This window comes from Acipenser ruthenus, chromosome 14 (genome assembly GCF_902713425.1).
Source record: "Acipenser ruthenus chromosome 14, fAciRut3.2 maternal haplotype, whole genome shotgun sequence".
Taxonomy (NCBI): Eukaryota; Metazoa; Chordata; class Actinopteri; order Acipenseriformes; family Acipenseridae; genus Acipenser; species Acipenser ruthenus.
Window position 1 is genome coordinate 23,752,679 of NC_081202.1, and position 14,189 is coordinate 23,766,867.

The 14,189-nt window shown below is 37.0% G+C and overlaps 1 protein-coding gene across 1 annotated transcript in view; it reads right to left on the reverse strand.

The window, feature by feature from the left end:
- The window catches only part of LOC117419457 (inositol 1,4,5-trisphosphate receptor type 2-like), a 120,950-nt gene that overhangs the window by 21,868 nt on the left and 84,893 nt on the right, over nt 1–14,189 (reverse strand). Inside the window, exons 46-52 of the mRNA XM_034032209.3 lie at nt 12,704–12,814; nt 9,912–10,104; nt 8,947–9,072; nt 5,861–6,036; nt 4,632–4,796; nt 3,988–4,171; nt 1,888–2,012 (exon numbers count right to left, since the gene is read on the reverse strand). Coding sequence (XP_033888100.1) covers nt 1,888–2,012; nt 3,988–4,171; nt 4,632–4,796; nt 5,861–6,036; nt 8,947–9,072; nt 9,912–10,104; nt 12,704–12,814 — 1,080 coding nt within the window. The remainder of the gene's footprint in view (nt 1–1,887; nt 2,013–3,987; nt 4,172–4,631; nt 4,797–5,860; nt 6,037–8,946; nt 9,073–9,911; nt 10,105–12,703; nt 12,815–14,189) is intronic.

The window sequence follows — 14,189 nt, forward strand, 5'->3', positions numbered from 1 at the left end:
ACCACGGTCTCTCCCTCCTCCTCAGCCAAGAACCTCGGAGTAACCCTGGACCCCTGCCTCTAATACTCCCAGCACATCTCCACTCTCACACGCACCTGCAGATTCTTCCTGAGCAACATACGAAGAATCTGACCCTTCCTCACTAACTACTCCACACAACTCCTCATCCAGGCCCTGGTACTCTCCCGCCTAGACTACTGCAACTCCCTCCTGGCCGGCCTCCCTGCGTCCGCCACCCGTCCACTCCAGCTCATCCAGAACTCCACTGCTCGCCTGGTGTTCTCTCTGCCTCACCTCCCACGCTACTCCACTGCTCCGCTTACTCAACTGGCTCCCAATCACTGTTCGCATCCAGTTCAAGACTCTTGTACTCGCCTACTGATGCCTTGACCAGACTGCACCCAGCTACCTCCAGACCCTCATCTCTCCCTACACCCTCACCCAACCTCTCCGCTCTGCCCGCAGTAAAAGACTGGCTGTACCTGCTCTACGCCCCTGCCTCCAGAGCCTGCTCCTTCTCCACCCTCGCCCTGTAGTGGTGGAATGACCTTCCTATGGATGTCAGGACTGCCCAGTCCCTGACCACCTTCCGGCGCCTCCTTAAGGCACACCTCTTCAGACAACAACTGTAAAACTCAACTCTTCCCTTCTGGACAATATAGCACTCTGCCTTTAATGCACTTTAACTTGCACTTATTTGCTCCCTATTTTACTGTACTTAATCCTGCACTTAACCGAATCTGTAGTATTTTGTATTTCACTTGCACTCGTATCTAACCCTGATGTAACTATCAACACTGTTACCTGCTCTTGAACTGCTCTGATATCAAATCGTACTGTGTTTTGTATTTGCTTTTATTAGGACTGAAGTTCATACGACTTAGTCTTTTAATTTAGGATTCCTGGACACACTTGCTTGATGCTAATCTTTGAGATCTTCAAATAAACAATGGAGTTTGCAAAATTTGCTGAAGTTATATGCGATAATGTAAATGCAAAATCTCATTAACAAGCCAGCAGGTGCTTCCTCTGATGGTGTAACTTGCCAACCAGGTCTCAATACATGTTTCTAGAGAGGACCTTTCCTTGTGAAGTAAAACATCTTGGGTTCATGTCAATAACTGTTCTTTGTCTTCATAAATACAGTACCGTTTCCACAAAGCAAGACTGGATTTGGGATTACATCTCATCCATAAGATACCCAGCGATACTATTACATACACTAAAGTCACAATGCAGTGAAACCTAGAATAACTAAGTCAAGAAGACAAGAGTTTCATCTAGTGCCTTTCTTATAATCTAGGAGTGTTTTTCTAAGTTATGGCTAAATAGTAGTCAGGTCCGATAGATTATGATGCATGTGCTGGTCATGATGGAATGCTTTGCAGGTTGTTTTGTATTCATTCATAACTTCAAACCTCAATTTTAGGTAAACCTTACATGTGGTTGATTTTAACAGATCTAAACAGCGACAGGTCTTAAATACTACCACACTAATTCAATATCAGAAAAGATTCAGTACCATCAGCTATCAAATAGTAGATACCCACTGGAATGCCACAATTGATGCTGTGAATGAAACTTAAAATCAGTCTGCGCAAGTGCTGGCTTTTTATTTTTTTTACGGTAAATCGATGTTTAAAATTGTTGTTTTAAATGTTGTTGATACAGCGTAGGAGGGTAACATTAAAATAGACCCCTAAGTGAAGTAGGCAAACGATCAGTGGTGGTTTTGATATGAATCAGGTCAGGAATTCTCATAATTCATTGATACATAATGAATACATTGTAAGCCCATAAAATCTCAGCTTGCAATACTGCTGAAGTTCTACATCACTAAGCAGCGAGAGGTTACTGGAAATGAACAGTGGTTTTAGCATCACTCACGTTTTTTGAAGGCTTCCTCAGCACATCTCCTACTCCCCCACCGTTCCTCAGGCCCTGGTTTAATACTGTGATGATACACATCAGCAGAGTGTCGCAGACTCTCTCTGTCCCATCGGCCTCTGTTTCTGTAAGGAACATGACAATTCAAAATCTCTATCAATTAAAAAAAAAAAAGTCTATTCGTAAAGTTTGTCTTTTTCATGAACTACATATATTTATATTAGCCTTGTACACTTTTGAGTTGAATATGAAACAAACACAGTATCATAAATCTAAAAAGGAGCTCCCTTATGGAAGCCACGTGTGTTAGAAACCTAGGCTTTGGGACATACAATATGTTTTGTTTGGGCCTTTTCTCATTATTCATGCACCATAACCTTAATAGATACTCAGAGATGCTTTCATGAAAGGGGCTATAGTAGCTGTTTTCAATGGTCAATCCAATTGCACCACCACGGCAACACAAGGCACATGGATAATTCATTTGAAACTCATATTTAATTTACACTTTCAAACCATTTACTTCTGCATGGTTTACTAAAAACAGAGACACGTTTCTTTCCAGACACATGTTCACAAACACCTCACTGGTGATCTATTATTGATTCAGTCCCTAAGAGACGATGACGATCCTATTTAAAAAAAAAAAAAAACATTAATAAATAAATGTATTCTCTGCTACAAGCTGAAAGTTCTGTTAATCTAGAGCCTGGCAGAGAAGGGTTTTAAAGAGTGGTCTCTTCCGCAGCTGTGAAAACATTTCCTGACAAATGCTCCTTTTGAAGATCTATAATGCGTCAGACAAAAGATCTGTTGATACATTTACTACACAAATCCTGTCACTGGGGAACACGATGCATACCATTTACGACATGATGATAAGAAAGAGCTAATAAATCAATATATGGTAAATCAGAGATCCCAGAACTAGTTTTGATCAAGTACTCCGGTTGGTAGTTGATACAAACTGTGCTATAGACTTTTTGAAAGATCCAGATTACTTCATATTTGGAGATATTTATTGTTATATACAAGTAATAACTTTCTGTTCCATAAATACATCTGGGACACAACTACTGTGTCTTATAAAACTGACCAGGCACTGCAATATGACAAAACTGACATTCTGCATTGTGCTGTATGCAAGTGGAAGTTCATTCCAAGTTTATAGAATAATGTTGTCTTTGTGTTCCAATTTCTTCAAATCATTCCATTTATGCAGTTCTGCATGTGGCCGAGCAGGGGTTTCCATCCTTGCATTTAGTGTCTGACTCCTTAAAGTCAGTGGCTTCCAGCTCCAAATCGATGACTGAGATGCCCGGAATCAATGCCAGGTCCAGTTTTTCCACACAAGATTTAACACCTTTCATTTTTAGGAATGTTTTTACTTCTTAAGTAGGAATCAAAGCAAGCTAAAACTTTGCCACAGGAGAACCAGTGTACCTTCAAAAGTCCTGGATAGTTGCAATCCACTTCTTCCACAGGGACTGAAACTCACGGTGATTGAGGGGTTGAGCATGAATCTGATTGACAACATGCGCAACAAATGCCTTAACACCACAAATGACTGACCACAAAGTGCTTCCTGGTGCGCAATACAGTGAAAACTTAAAGTGGGATGTTTCTGCTGTTCTGATAAAAGAGAAGCACATCCTTTGTGTTTACCCATCATGCTGGGTACACAGTCAGTATACACTGAAACAAACTTCATTAACTGCATCTGCTTCTCACCAGCTAAATCCATCAAGCATACCTGTGCCTCTTATTTCATTTTCCACTAGCAGAATTGCAAGCATTTGCACTTGCACTCGTATCTAACCCTGATGTATCTATCAACACTGTTACCTGCTCTTGAACTGCCCTGATATCAAATTCTACTGTGTTTTGTATTTGCTCCCATGATAATACTGTACTACCATCGACAGCAAAGTGTTTTTAAGAAAATTCATCTCATTTAAGACTAACATATCCTCAGAGGCAGAGGTGGGTGCGGTGGCAACACGCCACAACCTGCATGTACATGGGAAGAGAAGAGGCAAAAAGATACAGATAGTCCTCTAACCACTGTCAGCCTTGGAGACTGAAGGGAAATGAAGTTACCTGCTGTGGACAGCCTGTCTACATCCATGCGGAAGTCATCCTTGAGGAAGAGGAAGCCAACGATGGAGAAGAGGTACACGAGGATCAGGGCCAGCACAGCTGTAAGAATGATGGAACGCCCGTTCCTCGTGACGCTCTTGATTACATTCAGCAGAGTCTCCTCTCTGTACACCAGATCAAAGAGCTGTAGAGCAAGCACACATTTCCATAAACACCACTGATGAATCAATTCAGACCAGTGCTGCCACCCCCGTACCAGACACAACAAAGAGCTCAATTGAACCCCTTGAAATATTGGTCCAGGCCGGCTCCTAAGTCTTTGTTACATTTATGACAACCAGTTAAATGCAAATGTGTAAATCTTATTTTTGATGTAACGAGAAGCAGTTCATAATGATGAATTTTTGGGCAACTTCCTTTCCCCAAACAAATAAAGAGATGAAGGTCATTTTAAATGATAAAAACCGTGGACTATATTAACTGAGGAAACATTATTTTGTCCACAATAGGTGTCAATCAGGATCTGATAAAGATATTTCAAGTGCAAGACATGCTACATTTTCTATAACCTAACAGTTTACAAGCTATTAAAATAAATAAATAAATAAATAAATAAATAAATAAATAAATAAAATCCCACTCACCAAAAAGCTGTAGAAGAATTCATGGACAAAAAGGCCCAGCATACAAACAATGACGTAGGTAACATGATACAAAAACGCCATGTCCATGATGACAGCCTTATATCCACGTGTGAATGTTCCACGGTTACCAACGAAGCTCACCAAAAAGACTATCTTATTGCAAAGCTAAAAAAAGAAAAAGAAATGGTAAAAAATAGCCTACAGACTTGGAGTGGCTTCTATTTACAGACAGAGACAAGATATGGAGACGACTGGAGTCCTGACAAACACCTTCACACAAATGTGAAAGGTGCACCAAGAACAGCACAAATAACATATTTTTATTGAATTCTTAATTCATGTTTTAATTTAGAAACTACATGAGGAGAACAGTATTAAACACAAACATTGTCTGACAAACTACATAAAAAAAACTATTTTGTTTTCATCTGCTCTGGAGGCATAGCAGAACAATCTGCTATCCCTTTTGGTAAAAATCCAAACTACCCCAGTATATACTGAACAAATACAATTTTCATTCACTTAACTTAGTACTATCTATGTACTGTAATATTATTATACTAGCTATCAGTACAGTTGTAGTCCCTGTCTTCCCCTTGTAAAATATGTTGTTTAGCATACTAGAAAAACCTACAATGAAGCACATTTAACTTTTTAAAACATTACTGTGACCTTTTGCATCTTTCTGAAGAAATGCCTGTATATTTCTGATTTTCAGTGGTGTCTAAAGTGAGCTTTCTTTGTAAATGAGGAACTTCTGTCCTGAATATTCAAGTTAAAACACTGCCAAGTCTGCTATAACATACAGAAGGTTGATGGCAAAGTACCAAGAGGCCATGAGGTATCAGTCTTACTGTGTGTCAAATAAATCTTGGGCTGATTCTTTTTAACTCTGGTACTGAAAGCATTCGGTTATTCCTTTTCTTATGCTTTTTTCTTTCTTTTTTTTTTTTTTTTTTACAGTTCTGATTTGCTCAAAATATATTTTTAGTTAGTTTTTTTTTTAATGATGGGAAAGGATTCAAAATCTGAAAACAATAAGCTTTTGCTAGATATTGCTTAATAATTATTGTTTAGTCTGCCATTCCAGGCACCTTTCTTGCATCAATATTACTTGAAGAGATTGGTGGGACTGAATCTTGATACAGCTGTGTTTTGTAACATTTATACAGAAATAATCCTCATTATGTAGATTAGTGACAACTCTACTCTGAGGGTTCATTACTTACATTAGCAGCACCAAGCAGTACCAATGCAGGGCCAAGTCCTAGGGTATATATAGACCTGAGTATAACAGATAAGAGGAATGGCCGAATCCCCCCAGGTTTCGGTAACACAAAAAGCATAGCTGTGCAGACTATGACTGCTGCCCACAGCAGAGCCGAGATCAGAGGGGGGAGAGTGCCTGTAGGAGAAAAAACAAGGGGAATAAACAGCTGTGAGAATTAAAAAAAAAAATAATAATAATAATAATAAAAAAAAAACACACTCCAGGCTTTCGCTTAAGAAGTGTGACAAACAAATGCTAAAAAATGCATTAAACTATGTATGTGTTAATTAATAGCCTCTCTTTGTTTATTACGAAAAGCTTTTTTATATAATGTGTAAGGCACTTTTTAATAATTTTGCTCCAGAAGGTATTGTATGTGTGTTTTTGCTGCAGAGTCAAACTCTAAATATATTAGATATCAACATGACAATACAGCGCATTGCAGAGTTGAGAGTTGTGATCTGCTTAAGAGTGAAAGGTTGCTGACTGATTCAAAGTGCACTAGAATGACATTATTTTCTACTTCCGGAATGAGATAGATGGGCAGAGCCACTCCATCAGGGTATGAGATATAAATGTCAGGCTCTGGGGGTGCCATGTGGATATTATAAATGGGTAACACATGTTTGATGTTAATGAAAGCCACTTTAATTCCTTGGTGTGATAATCAGGATCTTGGAAGGAAACAACTGGTTCATACTGCAGCTAATTATAAACACTGATAGACATAGCCCTCACTACAGTTAACATGATGGTTGCTCAGCCTGACAACCACAGAAATAGCCCCTGGATTTGTAAGCATGACGCCTCAGGAAGATTTAACCAGTGTTAAACCAATGTGTTCGGTTGTCTCCTCTAAGTCCACCAGTAAACTGAGGTGTACTGTTTTGCTAATTTATGCTGGAATCTCATAATTAAAGCTGTCATTTAAAACCAACATTTGTGGGAAGTGATTTTTGATTGTTTATATTGCTGCTATCATTCGCTCCCGGCAATAACAAAAGTGTGTGTTTAAAAAAAAATAAACAAAAAGAAAACAAGAGTTTATACTGCAGGTCTTCAATTTAGTTTCACCACGGTGGATAACAGCGATATACAGAAAATGAAACCTTCAAAAACACTATTTTCATAGCTTCCCTATTAACAAAGCTGAATTCACTTTATTTATTTTTTTAAATGGGCTTTTGAGTTGCTGCATGACATCATAGATTTGTACCCTAATGCATATAAGTGTGTATCATCCGGAAATGAAAAAACAACAAAAATGAAATGTGTCAGATATACTACATCAGACACACCTTTACTAAGACATAAAGCACCTCCTTACTGGATTGTTTAAATATGAACCAGGCTTCCACAGTATGAAGAACAAGCACAAACTTCAACGCAATAATTATATTTAATTATGGAAATATCCACAAGGAGAACAAGGCAGTGTTTTTTTTTCATGTCATGTAATGTTAAGGAGGATTTCATGTTCTTAGAGATGTCCTTAGAATGGCGATAAAAGGAAAAAGCATAGTAATACATTGTGTAAATGTTGAGCTGTTTCTAGGGAGTGCTCAGGGAGATGATCTTGATGTGAAGAAAGGCCTACATAAACTGAAACAAACAATACAAAATTAAAGAGCATTTCAAACTTATTTCAGTCACAAGAAAGTGTCTTCTAGGCATATTTACACTCCACCTCACCACCCTCTTTCGCTGGATTTAACATTAAATAGAATAGTCTAAGGGTTCGTGCCCTTATCTCAATTGAACAAGTTTTAAGATAATAAAAAACCTGTGTGGTTTATTCCTTGGTTTGACAAGTTATTAAAATAGAGCAGTGATTCTCAGCCTGTGGTCCGCGAGTAAACTCTGTGTGGTCCACAAACAACTCCTAAAACTCGGTTATGCAGTTCTTGCATAAACCCATTTTTACACAATCACACTTTGTGCTACTACTATTACTAACCATGTGATATATAATTAGAAGATATGTATGTAGTCTGCATTTTCCCCTTTTATCTGTTTTACTTTATTACGGGTGTGTTTATAAAATTCATATATAGTACACCTCCCTTTGATGCAATACCAAGCATCGCCTTCAAAGCCGCAATCAACTGAAACAGCTTTTTAATGTGAAACAAATACTAACTAAATAACTTGCACATTATGAAGGCACATTTGTCTTGTCAAAATTATAAACTTTTTTTTTTGTCAGCATTATTAAAAAAAAAAAAAAAAAAATCTAGCGTTCACATAGATGCACATTTATCTAATCTGGGCTCATTCTGTTGCTTGTGTTCACTGTAATCTGGCTGTCCCAGCCTTTTCGCTCCGCATAAAAGTATTGCACTGCATTGAATGTTCCTAACTCGGTTGGAATGACTAAATTAAAACAAAAAACAAAACAAAAAAAGTTAAAACTATGGTTTTAGTTCTTTTCATTTTATTTTCCATGTTATTATATGAGGTTTAATATCTCACAAGACTATATGTCAAAAAGAAATTCTATTAACACTACTTCTGGAAATAATGTGTACAGTTGGTTCTTGACGCTATACTGTACACCAAGTTTGTTTACTGTTTTTAATGATATTGATAGTATGTTGTTGTGGTACTATGTGCGCAATACAGTACTGTGTATGCTTTTTTGTTTTACACATCCGTGTAGTATTAGTAAACAGTTGTTTGTTTTGATATTTGGTATTTTTCGTGTTTATTTTTTAACACTGTAATGAGCCAAGATGTGTATTTCAGTGCACTGTTTCTAAAACTATAGTACACATCGTTTTTCCATAGACATACGCTTGAAAATGTGGCTTTTCGCTTAACAACATTTGGTTAATAACAACTTTTTGCTGGGAACCGGCATCTACTGTCCTTTACTTTCTTCATGTACTTATACACATAAAATGAGTTTCAAAATACTGTTGTGAAAAAATGAGTGGCAGTGGTCTGTGGGAAAAATTCAAACACCAAGGTGATCCCTACATTGAAAAGGGTTAGGAACCACTGAAACAGAGGCATGCATTACATTATTAGGCAAAAGACTCCTACCTTCATCCCCATCATCCCCAAATGGATAAAATAGTGCAACTGCCAGGTTTACCAAAACTGCCAAATTGAATGAAATGCTTCCCCATAATGAGATGTGCCGGGAAAACCAAAACAGAGCTGGATTGTCTGAAAGAGAAACATTTTACAAAAAACGATGAGGTCTAAAGAGACAAATTGCGAACATTTTCTTTTTATTTCAGTTGACAGATAATGAAAAGTCCCCTATACTGCCGACAAATAGGGTTCTATTCAATTGATCCAAACAGAGGAGGCTCTAAATACAAGGTATAAAGGTTTAAAAAGTCAAACAACTGACATTAACATTGCATGTGATTACTGTCTGTAAAAATGGGGTCCGTTTCAATCATTTAAATAATAGCAGTATTGAACCATATATATCAACTGAACAGACCCCATAGTATTCAGACACAGAGCCAAAGGCTGATTAGACTAATCACCTACAGGAAGCCATAATAGTAGTACAGTATTTCATGTTAGATTAGTACATGTTTTTCATTAGGTACTGTATATGGAAAACTACAAAGTGGTATGTAATTCAATATGTTAATGTAACATTATTCAGGAGGTTTCATTCGACTTTATGAAGAAAAATTAGGTAATTCTACAGGGTGATGCAAAACTTCTGGCCATAGCTGTAGACACAGTTCTCCTGCCTGCTGTCTCAATCCTGCGCACTCTCAGCATGTGCTTATAAACAGTGATAAAATGGAATAAATTCACGAGATTTCTTGGCAGTCATTTCACAAAATCTGCTGTACATTGAAGCAAAAAGCCTACTTATACACCAATATATTCACCAACCCTAGATTTTTTACTTTAAAGCAGGTTTTTATGTTTATATATTTAAAAATAGTCTCCCCTGTATTTCATTCCACAGATTCTCTATTTATATTTATATAAATATAAGGCATCACTTAAAATATTCATTTTGAGATGTGACTTACTTCTGATCTTTTTCTGCCATTTCATTTCATTGTAGAGATCCTCAAACTGCTGAAAAAAGTCATTCACTTTGCTGCCTTGGTCGTCTCTTTCTGTTGTATTGAACACACGGATCTTTGATTCTTCTGTCAGGTATTCACAAATATTTGGCACCGGGAATACGATTTGCTCCATGGTCCGGTCATGGCGTACAATCTGTAAAAGCAAAAAGACTTGAGTATTATTCTAATGATGTGTGCTGTATTAACAAGTATACCAGTAATACATGCAAATCAGAGCTGTCAGTATCATGAAAAGTGCATCTCCATAACTTAAATCCATAGAACGTTCAGCTCAAGTTCCGTTAACATTCAAGTTCATTCTGTAGATAAAAAATATTATTATTTATTTCTTAACAGATACCCTTATCCAGGGCAACTTACAATTGTTACAAGATATCACATTATTTTTACATACAATTACATTATTTTTTCATACAATCACCCATTTATACAGTTGGGTTTTTACTGGAGCAATCTAGGTATAGTACCTTGCTCAAGGGTACAGCAGCAGTGTCCCCCACCTGGGATTGAACCCACAACCCTCCGGTCAAGAGTCCAGAGCTGTAACCACTACTCCACACTACTTAACTATTCACTATAGGAAACTTATTCAAGTACTACGACACCTGGCACTTCTGATACATATAAATGGATCAGCGGTTCACTAGATATGTTGAAAAATGTCTGACATACATTACTGACTTACGTATGGGCAGCTCCAATATATCCCCATAGCCAGGGATGTGAAACTCAGCAGGGCATAGTTTTTATGCCCAGCTCCTGAAAAATGTCTGTGGTTACCAGCAATGATTGCTTGGTTGGTCGTCTGACAGTGCATGTAAATAATTATTTAAGAATATAGCAGTCGCTTCTCACAGAATGGTTAAAGGTTTTCAATAAAACAAACATAACAGGTTTAATTTGGTTTAGATATCACATTATGTTTTTTACACCTGCTTTTACATGAAGTAGAAGTTCTTATCTCAGCCACGCAGTATTGCAGACTGTTGAAATATAACAAAGAGGACATTTTACATCTGAAATGGAAGAATGAAAGTGTGTTGAAACAACTGAACAAACCTGATACTTGGCAAATGACCTACTGGAGTTCTAACAGTGTGAAAGGCAAGTTTATTATTAATCTATAAATGTTTCACCTATAGAGAATGTAGTGAATACTAATCTAAGCAGAAACAACGATAGAAAATCACACAGGACACACACATGACATGAATACCACTAAGAGATAAAACACTAGAACAAGTAGCCTTTTAACATTGCTTCACATTAGCAAGATAATAATAGTAAAAAGAAATAATCAGATTTTAAGAAATAATCAGATTTTTTTTGTTTTTATATTAGTACATAGCTTATGCTTTGTACTAAGAAGTGCTCATTTGTTAAACCACAGAGTCGACAAGAATACCAATATCCAGTGCCTTCCCATCAATGTAATGCCAATATTATACAGTATATAACTCTGTAGTGTACAGTGGCTCGATCAGGACAGGGAAAACAAAGATTTGTTCTGTCAAGATCACAAGATAAATACTCTCAGGATCCCGAGACATATCTGACATGTCTTGTGATCTCGACACAACACATTTGTATTTTTGTCCTCAGTGAGCACTGTATTTGTTAAAGTTAAGCAAATTCCTTTAACTTTTGACTAATATAAAACCTACCATAGAATATGTCAAGGGCATTGTACTAACCACACTTTACATACAGAAAGAACACATGTTTGTGGCCCTTGTACAGACAGGGGAAATGTGGCCATGGTCAAACGCAATTTCCTTAACTTCCCTAATTTACACCTGCTAGTGGTGGGATTTGCGTGACCCTACCTTTTCCACAGCAGCTGAGCAATCTAGTCATTGTGGTACAGGCAGCAGCCAGCTGTATCATGCTTGAGGTTCAAATTTAGCATCAGGTTAACAAGCTTCTGTTTTTTGTTTTTTTGTTTTTTTTCTTATATAGCTTGATTGATGTGATGTAGCCATCTTAAAATTCTTTGTTTGTATCAGATATATATATATATACACACACACACACACACACAGTTGTAGTCAAAAGTTTACATACCCCAATGGAAATTTATAATTTCTAGAAATTTCTCGAAAAGAACTAATTTTAGGAAAAATCTTTTGTAGCAAGTTTTGCTTTTGTGGAAGAGGAAAAAAAGTTACAAGAAAGAGATGTCTACAATTATTTATTTCAGCAATTTTTTTGCAAAACTCCAAAAATGTTTTTTTTATACTTTGCTACCCAACAAGCTTGCCTTTTTTCATGAATCTCATCCCCACATTAATCTTCTCTCAAAGGACTTGTAAATACGATAGCTGCCAATCAATATTGTACCTGGCCTTGCTTCAAGTTCACATGATTCACCACTACCAGCTCAAACTCCAATTTTCCCCCTCAACTGCCTTCCAGGTTCCACTCCTCCACCAAAAACAAAAAAGCTGATAGTGTGTTGTGTGCTTGACAGCAATGTTTGTTTAGGTGAAAACAGAAACACATGCCTGTGTGCATTGAAGGGGGTGAAATATTACATTTAAGTTTTTTTTTTAATCATTTTTAATTCTGTTTCTTAATTTTATGCATCACTTGAATTAATTGCCTATAATACATATTATATGGTGCAAGTAGGACCTGCTCATTTGTTCCAGAAGTGAACTAGTCAGCTAAGTCGGGATACAGGCATCACTTCACAGGAGGGATCAATTTACTGCTTGTGTTTCTGTACCTACCTCAATCTGTGCCGTGTGATTAGCATAGTGTTTCAAGGCTTCATCACCCTCCAAATCCGGATCAGATGCAGGCTTCAGACTCTGCTGTAGCAACTTATTGTGGCGGGCCAGCTGTTGAGAACAGGGAAAGGAATCACTTGAATGCTACCTGTTATCATGAGATACTGTATCAGCAAAGTACCATGCTATATATTGTCAAGCAACCACCTTAAACAAAGCTCTGATGCAAAAAGGTATTCTATCTTAGCATGTTACAGTCACATAATAAGTGGGATTTAAAAAAAAAAAAAAAAAACACAGAGATTCCATGTATTCAGGTTTTGATGATAACAGATGAGATGTGATTAGAGATGCCAAGGTTGGATGACTTCAAAAGAGTGAGACTTTCGCAGGTTATTTGTCAATGCTGAAGGTGCATGGTGAGATGACAAGACTAGGAGGAAATAGTTTTAAAAGTTGTTTCAGTATCATTAAACACAAATACAGATGACGTATGAATAGAGCAGAACATAGTACATGGTATGTATACTGATGGAAAGCCACCTTCTTTTATGACTTTAATAAATGCAATTAGATTTTGGGCTTAATTACTTACAAGATAATAAAATAAGTTAAAGTACAAAAATATATTTATAAGTAATGTTCAGTGGCTGTTTCACTTTAATTACAAAACCAATAATAATAATAATAATAATAATAATAATAATAATAACAACAATAATAATAATACACAGTTGAAATGCATATTTTATAATTTGCAGTAAAAAAGATTCCCCTTGGGCACAATGAAATCATTTGTGCCTCTGTCTTGATGTAGTTTTACTACAAGGGGTCTGTGATAAAGTGCCACATTTAAGATGCACAACAGGCAGCTGTCAACTACAGCAGGATTACACGTGCAGGTTTGTGTTGCTGGAGTGTCACAAATCCAGGGGGAATTAAACAAACCAAACCAATGTGCATTTACAAAGCTGAGCACATTTAAACAAAGCAAAAGTGATTCCATAAACACACATTCCCTGAAACTGTATTAAAACACTGCAGAGCAATTTCAGGATGAGCAACCTATAACACTGTATAGGCTCTATAGCACGGACAGACATTAGCAAGGGAATCTGATGGCTGGTTATCACAATTATAAAACAATGGGAACAACTGATAGCATCTTAAAGCTGCAATACTACAACTTCAGCTAGAACCCATGAACATTAATTCACAAAAAGGACCTGAAAGAACAGCCAAGCATTCAGATTAAGGGGAACTAAGACTGCATTCTTTTTTATTTTATATTGCCTGAAAGAGGAGGACCACACTATCACCCATCAACAAAACACATTTGTCATTGGTATTGTGCAAGACAGGGGGACATGGGGCTTTATTCATAAGGAATTATTGCACCTTTAAATATAAATAACCACAATTACAAGAATAATTATGTTTTATGAATAGTGAAACAGGCCTATTATAAAATATTAACAGCACTATA